We start from the raw sequence: 22,236 nt of genomic DNA on the forward strand, positions 1-22,236 counted from the left end.
TCACTGCGGCAGAACACTGGACCCGAGATGTGGTTTGTGGGCCTGAGGAAAGGGAAGGCCCCAGGGTGGAAATCGACTATGGGCAAAGAAGTGAGACCCCCGCTTAGTTGCAGTTCCCCAATGTCACTCTCAACCCCCCCACAACCCTCAGTCCCACACTACCCTAACCCCCACACCACCTTAACCCTCACCCCCACACCACCCCACACCCCTCAGTCCCACACTACCCTAACCCCCACACCACCTTAACCCCCACTCCCACACCACCCCACACCCCTCAGTCCCACACTACCCTAACCCCCACACCACCCCACAACCCTCTGCCCCACACTACCCTAACCCCCACACCACCTTAACCTTCACCCCCACACCACCCCACACCCCTCAGTCCCACACTACCCTAACCCCCACACCACCTTAACCCCCACTCCCACACCACCCCACACCCCTCAGTCCCACACTACCCTAACCCCCACACCACCTTAACCCCCACCCTAACCCCCACACCACCTTAACCCTCACCCCCACACCACCCCACAACCCTCAGTCCCACACTACCCTAACCCCCACACCACCTTAACCCTCACCCCCACACCACCCCACACCCCTCAGTCCCACACTACCCTAACCCCCACACCACCTTAACCCTCACCCCCACACCACCCCACACCCCTCAGTCCCACACTACCCTAACCCCCACACCACCCCACAACCCTCAGTCCCACACTACCCTAACCCCCACACCACCTTAACCCTCACCCCCACACCACCCCACAACCCTCAGTCCCACACTACCCTAACCCCCACACCACCTTAACCCTCACCCCCACACCACCCCACAACCCTCAGTCCCACACTACCCTAACCCCCACACCACCTTAACCCTCACCCCCACACCACCCCACAACCCTCAGTCCCACACCACCTTAACCCTCACCCCCACACCACCCCACAACCCTCAGTCCCACACTACCCTAACCCCAACACCTCCTTAACCCTCACCCCCACACCACCCCACAACCCTCAGTCCCACACTACCCTAACTCCCACACCACCTTAACCCTCACCCCCACACCACCCCACAACCCTCAGTCCTACACTACCCTAACTCCCACACCACCTTAACCCTCACCCCCACACCACCCCATAACCCTCAGTCCCACACTACCCTAACCCCCACACCACCTTAACCCTCACCCCCACACCACCCCACACCACCTTAACCCTCACCCCCACACCACCCCACAACCCTCAGTCCCACACTACCCTAACCCCCACACCACCTTAACCCTCACCCCCACACCACCCCACAACCCTCAGTCCCACACTACCCTAACCCACACACCACCTTAACCCTCACCCCCACACCACCTTAACCCTCACCCCCACACCACCCCACACCACCTTAACCCTCACCCCCACACCACCCCACAACCCTCAGTCCCACACCACCTTAACCCTCACCCCCACACCACCCCACAACCCTCAGTCCCACACTACCCTAACCCCCACACCTCCTTAACCCTCACCCCCACACCACCCCACAACCCTCAGTTCCACACTACCCTAACCCCCACACCACCTTAACCCTCACCCCCACACCACCCCATAACCCTCAGTCCCACACTACCCTAACCCCCACACCACCTTAACCCTCACCCCCACACCACCCCACAACCCTCAGTCCCACACTACCCTAACCCCCACACCACCTTAAACCCTCACCCCCACACCACCTTAACCCTCACCCCCACACCACCCCACACCACCTTAACCCTCACCCCCACACCACCCCACAACCCTCAGTCCCACACTACCCTAACCCCCACACCACCTTAACCCCCACTCCCACACTACCCCACACCCCTCAGTCCCACACTACCCTAACCCCCACACCACCTTAACCCTCACCCCCACACCACCCCACACCCCTCAGTCCCACACTACCCTAACCCCCACACCACCTTAACCCTCACCCCCACACCACCCCACACCCCTCAGTCCCACACTACCCTAACCCCCACACCACCCCACAACCCTCAGTCCCACACTACCCTAACCCCCACACCACCTTAACCCTCACCCCCACACCACCCCACAACCCTCAGTCCCACACTACCCTAACCCCCACACCACCTTAACCCTCACCCCCACACCACCCCACAACCCTCAGTCCCACACCACCTTAACCCTCACCCCCACACCACCCCACAACCCTCAGTCCCACACTACCCTAACCCCAACACCTCCTTAACCCTCACCCCCACACCACCCCACAACCCTCAGTCCCACACTACCCTAACTCCCACACCACCTTAACCCTCACCCCCACACCACCCCATAACCCTCAGTCCCACACCACCTTAACCCTCTCCCCCACACCACCCCACAACCCTCAGTCCTACACTACCCTAACTCCCACACCACCTTAACCCTCACCCCCACACCACCCCATAACCCTCAGTCCCACACTACCCTAACCCCCACACCACCTTAACCCTCACCCCCACACCACCCCACACCACCTTAACCCTCACCCCCACACCACCCCACAACCCTCAGTCCCACACTACCCTAACCCCCACACCACCTTAACCCTCACCCCCACACCACCCCACAACCCTCAGTCCCACACTACCCTAACCCACACACCACCTTAACCCTCACCCCCACACCACCTTAACCCTCACCCCCACACCACCCCACACCACCTTAACCCTCACCCCCACACCACCCCACAACCCTCAGTCCCACACCACCTTAACCCTCACCCCCACACCACCCCACAACCCTCAGTCCCACACTACCCTAACCCCCACACCTCCTTAACCCTCACCCCCACACCACCCCACAACCCTCAGTTCCACACTACCCTAACCCCCACACCACCTTAACCCTCACCCCCACACCACCCCATAACCCTCAGTCCCACACTACCCTAACCCCCACACCACCTTAACCCTCACCCCCACACCACCCCACAACCCTCAGTCCCACACTACCCTAACCCCCACACCACCTTAACCCTCACCCCCACACCACCTTAACCCTCACCCCCACACCACCCCACACCACCTTAACCCTCACCCCCACACCACCCCACAACCCTCAGTCCCACACTACCCTAACCCCCACACCACCTTAACCCCCACTCCCACACTACCCCACACCCCTCAGTCCCACACTACCCTAACCCCCACACCACCTTAACCCTCACCCCCACACCACCCCACAACACTCAGTCCCACACTACCCTAACCCCCACACCACCTTAACCCTCACCCCCACACCACTCTCACCCCCACACCACCTCACAACCCTCAGTCCCACACTACCCTAACCCCCACACCACCTTAACCCTCACCCCCACACCACCCCACAACCCTCAGTCCCACACTACCCTAACCCCCACACCACCTTAACCCTCACCCCCACACCACCCCACAACACTCAGTCCCACACTACCCTAACCCCCACACCACCTTAACCCTCACCCCCACACCACTCTCACCTCCACACCACCTCACAACCCTCAGTCCCACACTACCCTAACCCCCACACCACCTTAACCCTCACCCCCACACCACTTCACCAATTCATTTTTTCCAATTAAGGAGCAATTTAGCATGGCCAACCCACCTAGCGTGTACATCTTTGGGTTGTGGGGGCGAAACCCACGCAGACACGGGGAGAATGTGCAAACTCCACACGGATAGTGACCCAGAGCCGGGATCGAGCCTGGGGCCTCGGCGCCATGAGGCAGCAGTGCTAACCACTGCGCCACTGTGCTGCTCCATCCCCACAACATCTTAACCCCCACCCTCATCCCCACACACCCTCACTCCCACACCACCCTCACTCCCACCCTCATCCCCACACACCCTCACTCCCACACCACCCTCACTCCCACACCACCCTCACTCCCACACCACCCTCACACCCACACCTTCCTCATCCCCCATCCCCACCATCACCCCCACACCACTCTCACCCCCACACCACCTTAACCCCCACTCTCACCCCCAAACCACCCTCACCTCCACCTTCGCCCCACACCTTCCTCATCCCCCATCCCCACCCTCACCCCCATCCCCACCCTCACCACCTTTACCCAGTGTTCTTCAAACTATTTTTCCGGGGACCCATTTTTACCAACCCGCCAACCTTCGGGACCCACGCCGGCCGACCTTTGTGACCCACCATTTTCTCTCACCTTGTTTGCTGCTGATAAAAATGGAGGAAATGGTTTTGGGTCCCTTTGGCCCTCGTACACCCTCCTCCAATGGAACCTGTTGGATGAAGGTGAAGCCTTCCGGTGTCGGAAAGTATGGAGTCTCCATCTGTCCAAAGTTCTGCATTTTATTCCTGTAAACTTTTATCAAATAAAACCCTCCCGAACTTGTAAAAAAAATAAAAATTAAATGAAAAAAAAATTAAATGAATAAAATAAATGAATAAAATGAGCAAAATAAATGAATAAAATTAATAAACCCCCCCCTGAACTTGTAAAAGAAAAAGCTGCGACAATTTTTTAAAAAGCGGCCGCACTGTGCATTCGTGCCCGATCAAAGGCCGCATTTTTTGACATGTTCGCAGCCATTTTGAAGGCTGCTTGCAGCCGGCGGTATTAACAGTCGGCTGTTGCGCGCAGATTTGTGCGATCGGGGGCGCGGCGACGGACGGCTGTGCGACCCTCCAGACACCCGCCAGCAACCCACCCGCGGGTCATGCCTCCGTGTTTGACAATGCCTGCCTTAACCCCCACCCTCACCCCCACTCTTACACCCAAACCACCCTCACCCCCACGCTCGCTCTCACACCATCCTCACCCCCCCATCACCCTCACCCCCACTCTCACCCCCACACCACCCTCACCCCCACTCTCACCCCAAACCACCCTCACCCCCCATCACCCTCACCCCCACTCTTACACCCAAACCACCCTCACCCCCACGCTCGCTCTCACACCATCCTCACCCCCCCATCACCCTCACCCCCACACCACCCTCACCCCCACTCTCACCCCCAAACCACCCTCACCCCCATCACCCTCACCCCCACTCTCACCCCCACACCACCCTCACCCCCACTCTCACCCCCAAACCACCCTCACCCCCATCACCCTCACCCCCACTCTTACACCCAAACCACCCTCACCCCCACGCTCGCTCTCACACCATACTCACCCCCACACCACCCTCACACCACCCTCACCACCCTCACCCCCACACCACCATCACCCCCACACCACCCACACACCACCCTCACCCGCACACCACCCTCACCCCCACTCTTACACCCAAACCACCCTCACCCCCACGCTCGCTCTCACACCATCCTCACCCCCACACCACCCTCACACCACCCTCACACCACCCTCACCCCCACACCACCCTCACACCACCCTCACCCCCACTCTTACACCCAAACCACCCTCACCCCCACGCTCGCTCTCACACCACCCTCACCCCCACACCACCCTCACCCCCACACCACCCTCACCCCCACACCACCCTCACCCCATCACCCTCACCCCCACACCACCCTCACCCCCACCCTCACACCCAAACTACCCTCACCCCGACCCTCACACCCAAACCACCCTCACCCTCACCCCCACATCACCCTCACCCCCACATCACCCTCACCCCCACATCACCCTCACCCCCACACCACCCTCACCCCCACATCACCCTCACCCCCACATCACCCTCACCCCCACACCACCCTCACATCACCCTCACCCCCACATCACCCTCACCCCCACACCACCCTCACCCCACACCACCCTCACCCCCACATCACCCTGACCCCCACATCACCCTCACCCCCACATCACCCTCACCCCCACCCTCACCCCCACATCACCCTCACCCCCACATCACCCTCACCCCACCCTCACCCCCACACCACCCTCACCCCACACCACCCTCACCCCCACATCACCCCACATCACCCTCACCCCCACCCTCACCCCACATCACCCTCACCCCCACATCACCCCCACACACACCCTCACCCCCACATCACCCTCACATCACCCTCACCCCCACATCACCCTCACCCCCACATCACCCTCACCCTCACATCACCCTCACCCCCACATCACCCTCACCCCCACATCACCCTCACCCCCACATCACCCTCACCCCCACATCACCCTCCACCCCACATCACCCTCCACGCCCCACATCACCCTCACCCCCACATCACCCTCACCCCCCACATCACCCGCACCCCCACATCACCCTCAACCCCCCACCCACCCTCCCCCCAGCACCCTCACCCCCCCCCAATCACCCTCACCCCCACATCACCCTCACCCCCACATCACCCTCACCCCCCACATCACCTTCACCCCCACATCACCCCCACATCACCCTCACCCCCACATCACCTCACCCCCACATCACCCGCACCCCCACATCACCCTCACCCCCACATCACCCCCACATCACCCTCACCCCCACATCACCCTCACCCCACATCACCCCCACATCACCCTCACCCCCACATCACCCCCACATCACCCTCACCCCCACATCACCCTCACCCCCACATCACCCTCACCCCCACATCACCCTCACCCCCACCCTCACCCCCACATCACCCTCACCCCCACATCACCCTCACCCCCACATCACCCTCACCCCCACATCACCCTCACCCCCCACATCACCTTCACCCCCACATCACCCTCACCCCCACATCACCCTCACCCCCCACATCACCTTCACCCCCACATCACCCTCACCCCCCACATCACCTTCACTCCCACCCTCACCCCCACACCACCCTCACCCCCACATCACCCTCACCCCCCACATCACCTTCACCCCCACATCACCTTCACCCCCACACCACCCTCACCCCCACATCACCCTCACCCCCCACATCACCTTCACCCCCACATCACCTTCACCCTCACGCCCACCCCCACACCCACACCACCCTCACCCCCACACCCACACCACCCTCACGCCCACCCCCACACCCACACCACCCTCACCCCCACCCTCACCCCCACACCACCCTCACCCCTACACCACCCTCACCCCCACATCACCCTCACCCCCCACATCACCCTCACCCCCACATCACCCTCACCCCCACATCACCTTCACCCCCACATCACCCTCACCCCCACATCACCTTCACTCCCACCCTCACCCCCACATCACCCTCACATCACCCTCACCCCCACATCACCCTCACCCCCACACCACCCTCACCCCCACATCACCCTCACATCACCCTCACCCCCACATCACCTTCACCCCCACATCACCCTCACCCCCACCCTCACCCCCACACCACCCTCACCCCCACATCACCCTCACCCACACACCACCCTCACCCCCACACCACCACATCACCCTCACATCACCCTCACCCCCACACCACCCTCACCCCCACATCACCCTCACTCCCACTCACCTCCATACCTACTGTCACCCCCACACCACCCTCACCCCCACCCTCACCCCCACACCACCCTCACCCCACCTTCACCCCCGCCATTACCCCCACACCACCCTCACTCCCACACCACCCTCACCTCCATACCCACCCTCACCCCCACACCACCCTCACCCCCACACCACCCTCACTCCCACACCACCCTCACCTCCATACCCACCCTCACCCCCACACCACCCTCACCCCCACCCTCACCCCCACACCACCCTCACCCCCCACACCACCTTCACCCCCACCATTACCCCCACCACCACCCTCACCTCCATCCCCACCCTTACCCCCCACCACCCTCAACCCCACCACACCTGCCACCCGCACTCCCCCCCCCCCCCCCCCCCCCCCCCCCACCCCCGGCCCGCAGTCTAATTGTGCGTCCATCTGGTGTCCCCGCCCCAGCCATAACCAGAATCGCCCGAGCAGAGACAGCGACACAGACACAAAATTGACGCTTATCCCGGAAACCCAGGACACCCCGCAGCTCGGTGCCGAGGTGGCTGTCTCCAACACCCTCCACCATCCCAGAGACACCCACCTCGGTCGGGCACTTTAGTGAAGAGGCTCCTGGGACACCTTCTGGTGCGCACCACACAGTTGCGTGGGTACATCAGGTGGAGGTAGGAACTCCCAGGGACTAGCTGCCGCCCAGACGGGTTTCTGGAACGGGCTGTCCCATCTACGGTGGAGGTGCAGTCGCAGAGTCAGGGACTACATAGGGGGTCCTCGGCAAGCATCCAACACCAGCAGGCACAGGTGGAGGTGTCCAACCGAGGGCAGGAGGTGGTGCCAACCATGCGTGCCACCCAGGCCAACACTGCACAGTGGCATCTGCAGTGGAGGCTTTGGGGGCGAGGGTTTTGGCCATGGATCAGCACATCCAAGGCCTGGGGCAATCTATGCAGGCGCTGGTGGAGGTGCAGGACAGAGCGGCCCTCCCACCGGCAGCCATGTGTCAGACATTGCAGCGGTGTTCCTGAGTGTGACCCAGACACAACGGGCCATGGCAGAGAGCGTCAGCGGCATTGCCCAGGCACTGGCTGACGTGGCACAGAGGGAGGTGGCGCCGTCCCAGAGGGAGACGGCATAGTCACCGACTGATGTGGCACAGACCCAGAAGCTGGTGGCACAGTCACAGCGTAATATGGCACAGTCCCAGATAGAGGCGCCACAGGGCCGCAAGCAGGCAGACCCTGGCCAAGATGAGAACGGGCCTCCAGGACTGGCAATGCCAAGTGGTAGTGGTGCCTCAGGGGATAGCTCCACTCGCACCCCGTCCTATGGAGTAGTCCTGGGGCCATAGGGCACCCCGAGGGAGGAGGAGGTGATGGGGCCAGTGCCAATGACTCCCACGGGGGACGGACGCTGTGGGTTGGTTGGGTTACTGATCCTCCCCCCTGACTGTCCCGCATGGAGCGTCCCATGTGTGTTGGCCCTGACTCAGACACTGTGTGGCCTCCTGTGCCAGCCTGGGCCCCATGTCCTGCCCATCCTCCCCCGCATCCTCCTCCTGCCATTCATTCTCTTCCAGGATGTCGCCTCTCTGCTGTGCGATGTGGAGGACACAGCAGGCTGTTATTTTGCAGGCGACCCTGACAGGACCCCTCCAGAGCGGTCCAGGCACCTGAACCCCACCTTCAGGATGCAGAAGCACCGCTCGAACACACCCTTGGCTGCCGCTAGGCATCGTTGTAGTGAGTCTCCGCATCGTCTGTGCCCTTCAGATAGGTGAGATTAGCCACGGCCACAACGGATATCCCCTGTCGCCCAGGGGCCAACCCCCCAACCGGATTGGCATCTCGAAGAGGCCGGGAATCATGGTGTGCCAGGATGAAGGCACCATGCACACTGCCCGGGTATCGGGCACAGATATGCATGATGTGCTTCTGATGGTCACTTATCAGCTACATGTTCATTGAGTGTAACCCCTTTCGGTTTGCGTAGAGCGACCGGTCATTGGCAGGTGCTCGTGGGGCAACATGCATCCTATCGTTCACTTCTTGACACGGGGCATGTCGGCCAAGGTGGCGAACCCCGCTGCCCGGGCATCTTGGTGGGCTCGGACCACCTTGAACTGGATGTATTGTACCAACTGGGCATATAGGGCCTCCTTAATGGCGCAGATGCATCTCTGCATTGAGATCCCGGACAGGTCGCCACTCAGTGCCTGGAAGGAGCCCGTGGAGTAGAAGTTTAGGACGACAGTCACCTTGACGGTCACTGGGAGAGGATGTCCTCCCCCATACCCCCGCGGTGCCAGGTGTGCCATCATCTGGCAGGTATGTCACACTGTAGGGGCAGCAGGGTAGCATGGGGGGCAGCAGGGTAGCATGGTGGTCAGCATAAATGCTTCACAGCTCCAGGGTCCCAGGTTCGATTCCCGGCTGGGTCACTGTCTGTGTGGAGTCTGCACGTCCTCCCCCTGTGTGCGTGGGTTTCCTCCGGGTGCTCCGGTTTCCTCCCACAGTCCAAAGATGTGCGGGTTAGGTGGATTGGCCATGATAAATTGCCCGTAGTGTCCTAATGAAAGTAAGGTTAAGGGGGGGGTTGTTGGGTTACGGGTATAGGGTGGATACGTGGGTTTGAGTAGGGTGATCATGGCTCGGCACAACATTGAGGGCCGAAGGGCCTGTTCTGTGATGTACTGTTCTATGTTCCCCTGCTCAGTTGGAGTCTTCGATGGCATGCCCAGTCCGGCAGGTCCTTGAGTGACAGGTGCTGCCGGTACATACGAGGCCTCCTTTGCACCTCCTCCTCCTCGGCCTGTTGGATGGCTGGCTCTCCATCCTGGGCGGCTGCCTCCTGTTCCTATGGGGCAGGTTCCACTGCTGCAGCTTCCCCGGGGCTGCAGCAACTAGAAGGAAGGCCACCATTGCTATTCCAATATCCATTGTCTGCAGGGTCTGAAAGACTGACATGTTAGCATGGTGCGTAACCCAGTGCCCAACCAGATCCAACAGGCTACATGGTGATCCCGGCTGGAACTGCGGACGCTGCTGCCGCATGTCCGCCCACGCCCCCACCCCTGTACCCGACCCTGTCGGTGCCCGGCGCAGTGGGAGCCTGTGCCCTAGTACCTGTCCCTGCTGCCAGGGATACCATCGGCTGGCACTGCCCTTGCCAGTGGTATACTCTGCAGCTCCTGTCCAGTGCTCCTGTAGGGGCTACAGTGGCCATTGCCCTGGTTGGGCTGCCTGCTGCCCCGCTGGTGGGTGGCAGCCAATTGCGGGGGTATGGCAGAGGGTGGGGTGCGAAGGAGGTGGGATGGGGGCATCCACACGGCCGGTGTCACTCTGCAGAACTAGAGGCCAAGGTGGGTGGTCAGTGGGATGGGTGCAGGCCGCAGCAATGGCGCTCTGTGCCTGGTCCCCAGTCCCATGGGGGGGGGGTCGCCCCGGCCACATGGCCCGTTACCCCGTGCCCCCCCCGGCCCTAACAGGGCCCCCACCCCACCCCACCCCACCCCAGCCCTGCCAATGTCATTCCTACCTCCTGTCGCTCCCTCACCAGCCACGGCGCCCGGATCACGATGTTTATAAGCACAAGTGAACCTCGCTGTTGGAAATTCGGTGGAGGCGGAGGCCCCGGAGAATACGGGGTCGTACCCGCTAATGATATGCCAATGGTATTGACTGTACGTGCGTTCTGAAACGCATTGATGCCGCTGTCGAGGAGACGGAGAATTGAGATTTGCCTTGAAACCGGTGGCTGTTAACGGAAAACCCGATTCTCCGCCCAATCGCAATTTCCGACTCCAGCCTCAGCCAACAGCCAATCCCGCCCATCGACTTTAGGAAACATTTCCAACTGCACTGTCTCTCATTGGACCACAGCACCAATTAGCCCTGATTCTGGGGGGTAATGGGGTTCCTTTCTGATTACTCAGTGAATCTTTCAGATGAACAGAAGCCTCAGTCACAGGGTCTGCAGGAAATGGGCCACTTATTTTTGATTTGGATTCACTGGGATTGAAATCTGTCTGAATTGTATTAAATTGCAAAACCAGCGATTTCAGGTAGGAATAAACCCCCCGGGGTGAGCGGACACGCCCCCGGGAATCATTTGTAACAAACCTCTCCCGGGTTTAGATTAAATGAGGATTGTAACAAACTTGCAAATCGGCAGCGAAACAGTTGGATGTAAAGTTATTGCGAACTGTACCTGGCTGGCGGATTCAGTGAGATCCTGGACACAGATTCCTTTCCCCATGAAATTGCTGTTTGGTTCAGAAGGAAACGTTGTTAGCAACAATCTCCAAGGGGCAGTCCGGAGCCTGCAACACACACAATGATATTGCGATGGTTACAGTGCCGGCAATGAGGCTGTGATGTGTCAATCCTGGGCTGGGGGCGGATTCAGAGCCCCAGCTCTGTGCTGCCCCTCCCCACCTGCTTATCCTGAGCTGGGTGCTGCCCCTCCCCACCTGCTTATCCTGAGCTGGGTGCTGCCCCTCCCCACCTGCTTATCCTGAGCTGGGTGCTGCCCCTCCCCACCTGCTTATCCTGGGCTGGGTGCTGCCCCTCCCCACCTGCTTATCCTGGGCTGGGTGCTACCCCTCCCCACCTGCTTACCCTGGGCTGGGTGCTGCCCCTCCCCACCTACTTACCCTGGGCTGGGGTGCTGCCCCTCCCCACCTGCTTATCCTGGGCTGGGGGTGCTGCCCCTCCCCACCTGCTTATCCTGGGCTGGGGTGCTGCCCCTCCCCATCTGCTTATCCTGGGCTGGGTGCTGCCCCTCCCCACCTACTTACCCTGGGCTGGGGTGCTGCCCCTCCCCACCTGCTTATCCTGGGCTGGGTGCTGCTCCTCCCCACCTGCTTATCCTGGGCTGGGTGCTGCCCCTCCCCACCTGCTTATCCTGGGCTGGGGGTGGATTCAGAGCCCCAGCTCTGTGCTGCCCCTCCCCACCTGCTTACCCTGGGCTGGGTGCTGCCCCTCCCCACCTGCTTATCCTGGGCTGGGTGCTGCCCCTCCCCACCTGCTTATCCTGGGCTGGGGGTGGATTCAGAGCCCCAGCTCTGTGCTGCCCCTCCCCATCTGCTTACCCTGGGCTGGGCTGCTGCCCCTCCCCACCTGCTTATCCTGGGCTGGGGGCGGACTCACAGCCCCAGCTCTGTCCTGCCCCTCCCCACCTGCTTATCCTGGGCTGGGGTGCTGCCCCTCCCCACCTACTTACCCTGGGCTGGGGTGCTGCCCCTCCCCACCTGCTTATCCTGGGCTGGGGGTGCTGCCCCTCCCCACCTGCTTATCCTGGGCTGGGGGTGCTGCCCCTCCCCACCTGCTTATCCTGGGCTGGGGGCGGATTCACAGCCCCAGCTCTGTGCTGCCCCTCCCCACCTGCTTATCCTGGGCTGGGGTGCTGCCCCTCCCCACCTACTTACCATGGGCTGGTGTGCTGCCCCTCCCCACCTGCTTATCCTGGGCTGGGGGTGCTGCCCCTCCCCACCTGCTTATCCTGGGCTGGGGGCGGATTCAGAGCCCCAGCTCTGTGCTGCCCCTCCCCACCTGCTTATCCTGGGCTGGGGGTGCTGCCCCTCCCCACCTGCTTATCCTGGGCTGGGTGCTGCCCCTCCCCACCTGCTTATCCTGGGCTGGGGTGCTGCCCCTCCCCACCTGCTTATCCTGGGCTGGGTGCTGCCCCTCCCCACCTGCTTACCCTGGGCTGGGGTGCTGCCCCTCCCCACCTGCTTATCCTGGGCTGGGGTGCTGCCCCTCCCCACCTGCTTATCCTGGGCTGGGTGCTGCCCCTCCCCACCTGCTTACCCTGGGCTGGGGTGCTGCCCCTCCCCACCTGCTTACCCTGGGCTGGGTGCTGCCCCTCCCCACCTGCTTACCCTGGGCTGGGGTGCTGCCCCTCCCCACCTACTTACCCTGGGCTGGGGGCGGATTCAGAGCCCCAGCTCTGTGCTGCCCCTACCCACCTGCTTATCCTGAGCTGGGGGCGGACTCACAGCCCCAGCTCTGTGCTGCCCCTACCCACCTGCTTATCCTGAGCTGGGTGCTGCCCCTCCCCACCTGCTTATCCTGGGCTGGGGTGTTGCCACTACCCACCTGCTTATCATTGAAAACTGGCAGGCTTGCTGGGCACGGATGCCCAGGCTGGGGGCATTAGCAGGGAGCAACCTGGTGCCAAGTCTGTGTACTCGGGGTTCCCCTTGGGGTCAGGGTGGCCTGGCACAGACCACCATTGCTGCAAGTCTGTCTTTTAAAGCACTCCTTTGCCGGCACTTCCAGTCTCCTGGCTGCTCACACTGCTGGCTGCTGCCTGAATCCTCTGAATGTTCAGAATACCTCTGGTCATGAGCCAATCCAGGCTGCCCCTCTGGACACTCTCACACCCCAGCTGCTGCGTCAAGGGGATGGGCATGGCCAAGCTCAATCAGGGGGCCCACAAGGCGGTGGCACTGCTCAGAAGCACTGCCCCACTGCAGAGGAAGCAGAGGATCAGCAGAACCCTCCCTGGTTCTCTGTCCCTCTCAGGACTGAGGTCACACCAGTGACCCCTGCCCCTCTGGATCACCAGCTATCTCCTCCTGGTGAGCCTGGCAGCGCTGACTGCCTCTGCCACCACCTCCCAGGCAGTGTCCAGGAAGGTGGGCTTGAGTCTGCAGCCCACCCTGGGCAAGAGGGTGTCCCTCCTCTCCTCATTGGCATGGAACTGTGGGCCCCCTTGGGACCCCCGACCTCGGGGGGGGGGGGGGGGGGTTCAGGATTTCTGTGAGCCATCTTGGTGGCTGCAGTGAGTGTGTAGTAAGTGGAGTTCTCAAACACAGCTCCAGCTGTCAGGATGTTTGGTGCTAACTCCGACCCCAGCGGTTAGAACGCCCGCTGGGCCGGGAATCGCTCTGAATTTACCCCAGCAGAGTCCTCGCCTAGTTACATATCCTGACTCGCTTTCCAAACAGGGCCCCCAATGGAAATACGAATCACATGCAATTCATTCCCAATGACAACACTTAAGGGCGCGATTCTCCCAAAACGGGAGAAATCGTAAGGCTGGCGTCAAACCCGGGCGGGTTTGACGCCAGCGTGCCCCTTCCCGACCGGGAACCGATTCTGGTCCCCGGTCGGGGCTAGCAGCCCGACGCCGCAAGCTCCGGCATCACGGGCTTAACGAATTTCGTTAAGCCCGCTTGCCGGAGTTAGCGCTGGCTGACGCGTCATATGACGTCAGCCGCGCATGCGCGGATGACGTCATCGCGTATTTGCGCGAAACCCGCGCATGCGCGGGCCGGGATGCCCCTCAGCCGCCCCGCGAATGGATACTGCGGGGCGGCGGAAGGACAAATAGTGCGCGGGCATCGGGCCCGCTGCCCGCGATCGGTGCCCACCGATCGCGGGCCCATGGCACCCTTGGCACGGCCGTGGTACTGCCGTGCCAATCGGTGCCATGGTTATAAAAAGCGAGTTGTTCCCGCCGTTTTTACGAACGGCCAGACCAGGTCTGTTTGCCGTTCGTAAAAACAGCGTAAAGGCCTGGGACTTCGGCCTATCGAACAGCTGTGAATCGCTGCCGGCCGTAAAAAAACGGCGGCAGCGATTCGTGTCGGGAGTTGGGGGGGGGGGGGGGGGAGGAGAATAGCGGGAGGGCGGGAAAAATGTCGGGAAGGCCCTCCCGCTATTCTCCGACCCGTCGTGGGGGTCGGAGAATTTCGCCCTTTAGTCTCCCAAAAGGAAAATCACAGCTAATGTTCTGAGACTGCATGATCCTCCTTCAGAAAGTTTTTTAAAAATTAAGGGGAATTTAGCGTGGCCAATTCACCTACTCCCCCACTATGTGGCTATCACAGAAACATGGTTAAAGAAAGGGCAGTATTGGCAGTTGAATGTTGGAGGCTATAGATGCCTCAGGAGAGATATGATGAGGATCTCTATCAGGAGAGATAGAGAGGGATGTAAAAGGGGTGAGGGTGTAGCATTACTGGTTAAGGAGAATAGTATAGCCGTGCTGCAGGAAGACACCTCGGAGGGCTCATAATCTGGATAAAGCTCAGGAACATGAAGGGGGAAATCACAATGTTGGGCATTTATACTGCGAGAGATAGAGGAGCAGATTGTTAGAGAGATTTTGGATAGGTGCAAAAGTAACAGGGTTGTTATGGTCGGGGATTTTAACTTCCCCGATATTGACTGGGACTCACTTAGTGCTGGGGTCTTGGATGAGGCAGAGTTTGTAAGGTGTATCCAGGAAGGCTTAGCACTGTTGCTTCACAGTACCAGGGTCCCAGGTTAGATTCCCAGCTTGGGTCACTGTCTGTGCGGAGTCTGCACATTCTCTCTGTGTCTGCGTGGGTTTCCTCCGGGTGCTCCGGTTTCTTCCCACAAGTCCTCAAAGGCATGCTGTTAGGTAATTTGGACATTCTGAATTCTCCCGCTGTGTCCCCAAACAGGAGGCGGAATGTGGCAACTAGGGGCTTTTCATGGTAACTTCATTGCAATGTTAATGTGAGCCTACTTGTGACAATAAAGATTATTCTTATTCTTATTGATGCTGTATGTCGATAGTCCAACTCGGGAAGGGGCAGTACTGGAGCTGGTATTGGGGAATGGGTCTGGACAGGTGGTTGAGGATTCAATAGGGGAATATTTTGAGAGTAGTGACCACAATTCCGTAAGTTTAAGGGCAGCTTTGAGTAGGGATGAGGCTTGGGTTAAGGTGCTAAACTGGGAAAAGGCAAATTACGATAACATTAGACAGGAATTGAAGAATTTGAATTGGGAGCGGCTGGGATAGTAAATCAACATCGGACATATGGGAGTCTTTCAAACAACAGTTGATTAGGATTCAGGAAAGTCACATTCCAGAGAGAATGAATGATAAGTATGGGAAGTGTAGGATGCCTTGGATTACAAGGGATATTGTGAACCTCGTCAAAATGAAAAAGGAGGCTTTTTATAGTCCAGAAGGGCGGGGGCAGTCAAACCCTTGAGGAATATAAAGAAGGTAGGAAGGTACTTAAGCAGGAAATTAGGAGGGGTCATGAACAATCCTTGGCAAGTAGGATTAAGGTGAATCTCATATCTTTATTTTCATATGTAAAAAGCAATAGGGTGACCAGGGAAAGGATTGGACCACTTAAGGGGAAATCTTGTGTTGAGCCAGAAGAAATGGGCGAAATACCAAGTGAGAGTATTTATATCAGTGTTCACCAAAGAAAAGGACTCTTTGGAAGATGATTCATGGGTAGGGTGTGTGGATAGTCTGGGTCATGTTGACATCAAATAGGAGAAGGTAATGGGCCTTTTAAAAGACATTAAAGTCGATAAGTCTCCTGGGCCGGATGGGATTTACCCCAGAATAGTGAGGGAAATGAGGGAGGAAATTGTTGGGGCCTTGACTGACATCTTTGTATCCTCATTGGCTACAGGTGAGATCCCAGAGAACCGGAGAATAGCTAATGTGGTACCGCTGTTTCAGAAAGGTAGCAGGGATAATCCTGGAAACTATAGTCTGGTCAGCCTCACGTTGGTAGTAGGTAAATTATTAGAGAGAATTCTCAGGGACAGGATTTATACCCATTTGGAAACAAATGGACTCATTAGCGATAGACAGCATGGTTTTGTGAAGGGGAGGTCGTGCCTCACTAACTTGATCGAGTTTTTTGAGGAGGTGACAAAGATGATTGATGAGGGGAGGGCGGTGGATGTTGTTTACATGGACTTCAGTAAAGCCTTTGACAAGGTGCCTCATGGCAGACTGGTACAAAAGGTGAAGTCACACGGGATCAGAGGTGAGGTGGCAAGATGGGTACAGAACTGGCTCAGCCACAGGAGGCAGACGGTAGCAGTAGAAGGATGATGTTCTGAATGGAAGGTTGTAACTAGTGGCGTTCCACAGAGATCAGTTCTTGGGCCTCTGTGGTGTACACAAACGATTTGGAGAAAAATGTAGCTGGTCTGATTAGTAAGTTTGTGGATTTCACCAAGGTTGGTGGGGTGGCAGATACTGTTGAGGATTGTCAGAAGATGCAGCAGGACATAGATAGGTTGGAGACATGGGCAGAGAAATGGCAAATGGAGTTTAATCGGACAAATGTGAGGCAATGCATTTTGGCAGGTCTAACATAGAGAGGAAATATACAGTAAACAGCAAAACCCTTAGGAATATAGGAAGTCAGAGAGATCTGGGCATACAGGTCCACAGACCTTTGAATATGGCAAAACAAATGAACAAGATAGTCAAGAAAGCATACGGAATGCTTGCCTTCATTGGACGGGTCCTAATCTCCTCTGCCAGCTTTGTTAAATTCCATCTATGCAGCATCGCCCACTCTCCCGTTCCCAGAATACCCAGGTATCTGAACCTGTCTTTGGCTACTTTGAATGGCAACCCCACTAGGTTGGCTCTCCAACCCAATTCGTTCACCGGGAACACTTCGCTTTTCCCTACATTCAACTTGTATCCTGAGAACGCCCCAAACCTCCCAACCTCACATTTAACGGCTGCTTTATATTACTGGAGAGCTGCCTGCCCTTTGTGAAACCTGCCTGGTCCTCTGCGATCACTGCCGGGACACAACCTTCCACCCTCCCCACCATCAACTTAGCCAACTTAGCCAGTAAAACAGATGTAAAACAGTGATATGGGCCTGTACAACCCACATTCCAACGGGTCCTTCCCCTTCTTTGATATCAATGTGATTGTCGCCTGTGTCATTGTCTCTGGCAGCTCCCCCTTCTCCAGCACCTCGCTAAACGCTCCCAGCAGATGTGGTGCAAGTTCCTTCGCGAACTCCTTATAAAATTCCATTGGGTAACCATCCGGCCCTGGGGCCTTTCCCTACGTCACACCCCTTATACTGTCCAATACTACCCTCAGTCCTAAAGGCTCCTCTAGTGTCTGCCTCTTCTCTTCCTCCAACTGCAGAAACTGCAGCCCATCCAAAAATCGCCCCATGTCCCCTTCTTCACCCCCCCCAAGTCTGTCCTGTACATTCCTTATAGTATTTCCTAAACGTCTCATTTATCTTCCCCGGCTCTAACACCACCTCCCCTGTCTCTGTCCAGATCCCCAATATTTCCCTGGACGCAGCCTGCCTCTATAGTTGGTGTGCCAACATTTGGTTTGCCCTTTCCCCGTTCTCGCACTGCACCCCCCCCCACCCCCCTGCCCTACACAGCAGCCCCACCGCCCTCCCTGTCATCAACCAATTGAATTGGCCCTGTAGCTTTTTCCTTCTCGCCAATCCATCCGTGGTGGGTGGCCTCAAATAATCCCTCTCTACTTCAACTATTTTGTTCATTAACCGCCCATAGTCCTCCCTCCTTTCCCTATCCTCATGTGCCTTAAACAAGATAATCTCCCCTCGGACCATGCCTTTCAGTGCTTCCCAAAATGTGGGCAGCGACACCTCCCTGTTCTGGTTCAACTCGACATAGTCTTTAATCACCGGCTGCACCTTATCACAGAACCTTCTGTCTGCCAACAACACCGAATCGAGCCTCCATCCGGGCCTCTCCTCCCGTCCCGATCAAAGCCGAACCTTCAGCCAGTGGGGCGCATGGTCCGAAATTACTATCCCCACGTATTCTGCCCCCTCCACCCCAACCAATACCTCCTGGCTCACTCCAAAAAGGTCAATTCTGGAATATACCCTGTAAACATGTGAGAGAAAGGAATACTCCCTCCTCCCAGGGTTCTCAAAACGCCACGGGTCCACCATGCCCATCATTTCCATGAACCCTCCCAGCTCCTTTGCTACCCTTGTACTTCCCATTGACCTGGGGCTCGGCATGTCCACCTTCGGCTCCAGAACACAATTAAAATCTCCTCCCATGACCAACTGGTGCACGGCCAAGTCCGGGATCGCTGCCAGCAGCTCCCTCATAAACCCTACATCGTCCCAATTCGGTACATACACATTCACCAGTACCATCGGCGTCCCCTCCAATACCCCACTCACCATCATATACCCTCCCCCCCGGGTCCCTCACTTCCTTCACACTTACAAACTCACCCCGCCTTCTTGCTCATCCCCCCCCCACTCCACGCGATTTTGAGTCAAAGCCCGAGTGATGTACCTGACCCACGCATCCCTCTCTCAACCTGACCTGGTCCTTCATACAGAGGTGAGTCTCCTGCAGAAAGATCACCCCCGCCTTCAAATTCCTGAGGTGCGCGAAGACCCAAGATCTTTTCCCTCGTCCGGTGAGCCCTCACACATTCCACATTATAAGCTTTACCAGGGGCTTACGCCTCCATTTCCTTCTACCGTCCACCATCCTCCCTCTTCGGCTCTGCCCCCTCTAATTTTTCCCTGTACCGGGCCCATTCAAGATGGCCCCCTTCTCCGCCCCTGACCACGCTTCCTCTCCAACCCTGGCACATCGCATCTCCCGGCCCCCCCTTCCTCCCTCTCTCCCCCTCGGGTATCTCTCGCGGCCATCTCCCCCACCTCACTCCCATTCACCAGAGCAACTCGGCCCAAAGACTATTCCTACTGACATGCCACCCCCCCCACCCTCTCCTCTTTGTTCTGTGTGGAAGGCTCCCCGCAGACCTCTCCCTCCCCTATCCAAACAAAGACACATCTCAGATCACTGGTTGCCTCCTCCAAAAAAAAGAAAGAACACAGGGTAGCCCTCTAAACGCCATTGTCAATGGCTCTATCGCCAGGGCAAAAAGCGGGGAGAGCGGGCACCCCTGCCTTATCCCATGGTGCAACCCAAAATACCCCGAGCTCACTTGGTTCATCCATTTGCTCGCTACCAGTGCTCTATACAGCAGCCTGCTTTTCCAGTTGGCGTGTGAGCCAATTGACCGCTTCCGGCCAGCCAAGTGCGTGCGCCCAACAGACCAAACGTTCAGGCCCAGGATTGGATGAACAAATGTTTGGAAGCTATAACTCGGATACGTTTGTTGTAATAGCAACAATTCCTCCTCCAAAATTGCCTCATTTAACCCTTATATTCCAAAATCTAAGAATGTCAGGACGAGGTATTCCCACTTTACCGAACCATTGATAATAGTATAATTGTGATATTACTAAAGGTGAGAAAACTGAGGCAGTCACAATGTTCTTGTGAAAGAAGAAGCAAATGCAATTGTATAAACAAATATTTTATTTGTATGTAAACAGTGCAAATGAGAACGTAATAATATTTAATTTATAACAAACATAATGTAATTCAGATATTAAAAGGGTTCAATATTAAATAGATCTTATTTCACCTAAATTTACATAATTTAAATATGCACATTCTGCTCCAACAGTTGTAAAGCTGAAATCTTTCTTATCCGAAACAGACAATTGATGTACTTTCTCTCAAGCATTCTGCAAAACTGATCGAAAAAAAATTATTATGGAAATTAAATAGACTTTAAAGATATTACTGTAAAATTAAGGGTTCAAATCTCATCCACTATTTATATAGTCAGTTTTCTCCCCTCCTCTGTTGCCCAATTATCCTCTGGTATCTCACCCAAGAGGTAATATTTTGTACATGCATTGAAGCCAAATTCTTTCCTTTTCTTTTTCTGTCCTATATTAAGCAAACTGGGTGAGACCACTGCGTTCCCACATAACCAGTGTCCACATGCTATTTGACTATTGGAAGCATCACAGTGAATCCGATAGTGTGCTTGCTCGCAGAGTAACGATCCTAGCGTGAAGGCTGATTTTTATCTGGCCAGGGACGTGGTGGCTGACTGTCTTGTGGCAATTGTTGCTCAGTTGGGATCAGGTAAAGAAGTGCAGACTGTGTATAGGATCCAGGGTCCTGATATAACTCAGTATTACCTGAGTTGTGCCCTGACCCACTAAGCTACCAGCGAGTCACATTCCTGTTTACAGATACTTGTGAATAAATTATTTTGCGTTATGTTGGATGTCAGTGTACCTATTATGAATATTCTCTTACAGCACTGTAGCACAGTGGTTAGCATTGTTGCTTTACAACGCCAGGGTCCCAGGTTTGATCAACGGCTTGGGTCACTGTCTGTGCAGAGTCTGCACGTTCTCCCCGTGTCTGCGGGCGGAGGTTTCCTCCCACAAATCCTGAAAGACGCGCTGTTAGGTGAATTTCGACATTCTAAATTCTCCCTCTGTGTACCCGAACAGACGCTGGAATGTGGCGACTAGGGGCTTTTCACAGTAACTTCATTGCAGTGTTAATGTAAGCCTACTTGTGACAATATTATTAGTCTATTGAAACTCAGTCTACTGGCCCCAACCATATGTGTAGAACAAACTGGAGTTTACAGTAACCAAACAGTTTTCTCATGGAGTGATCTATCACCATTACCACTCTAATGTTTATTATGTACAGGGATTACAAGCAGTCTCTGTTCCCTTTCTATCTGCTTCCAAATGTTGACCATACATTGAATCTCAAATACTCCCATCTACCTAAACATCTATAAGTGCATTATGAAAAGCTAGCAGGCTATTTTGTAGAATTCAGAACTGAGAGAGGCTTGTAACATTCAATAACAGGAGCCCTGTGTGAATCTTATCAAATAATCACTGAGCTTTCTGTAACTATATAACCCTGAAATATATTTTTAAAGGCTAAATGATAGCAAGTTGCTGAGCAGTAGAATCTTTATTATTTCTTTGAACAAACAGAAACATTTTTGAACAATTTGACTATGTCCATGTTTCCTAGTTCTTTAGATTCCCTGCAACTAAAACATGTCCTAAGTCCAGCTGCGTCAATGGTCACTGTTCGTTGGGTGAAGGAACAGCCAATTCTGGACGCTTGGCTCGTACCTGGCAGGGAGGAAGCACAGCATCAAATGATTGATTTCCATAATAATCCAATT

The 22,236-nt window shown here is 56.8% G+C and overlaps 2 protein-coding genes across 2 annotated transcripts in view; both read right to left on the bottom strand.

The window, feature by feature from the left end:
• The window catches only part of odad1 (outer dynein arm docking complex subunit 1), a 56,851-nt gene extending 45,141 nt beyond the window's left edge, over positions 1–11,710 (bottom strand). Inside the window, exon 1 of the mRNA XM_038773394.1 lies at positions 11,635–11,710. The gene's annotated coding sequence lies outside the window, so the exon portion shown is untranslated. The remainder of the gene's footprint in view (positions 1–11,634) is intronic.
• Positions 11,711–21,457: 9,747 nt separating this feature from the next.
• The window catches only part of LOC119951056 (serine-rich adhesin for platelets), a 35,602-nt gene continuing 34,823 nt past the window's right edge, over positions 21,458–22,236 (bottom strand). Inside the window, exon 9 of the mRNA XM_038774092.1 lies at positions 21,458–22,183. Coding sequence (XP_038630020.1) covers positions 22,133–22,183 — 51 coding nt within the window. The 3' untranslated portion in view covers positions 21,458–22,132. The remainder of the gene's footprint in view (positions 22,184–22,236) is intronic.

This window comes from Scyliorhinus canicula, chromosome 16, assembly GCF_902713615.1.
Source record: "Scyliorhinus canicula chromosome 16, sScyCan1.1, whole genome shotgun sequence".
In the NCBI taxonomy this organism is placed as follows: Eukaryota; Metazoa; Chordata; class Chondrichthyes; order Carcharhiniformes; family Scyliorhinidae; genus Scyliorhinus; species Scyliorhinus canicula.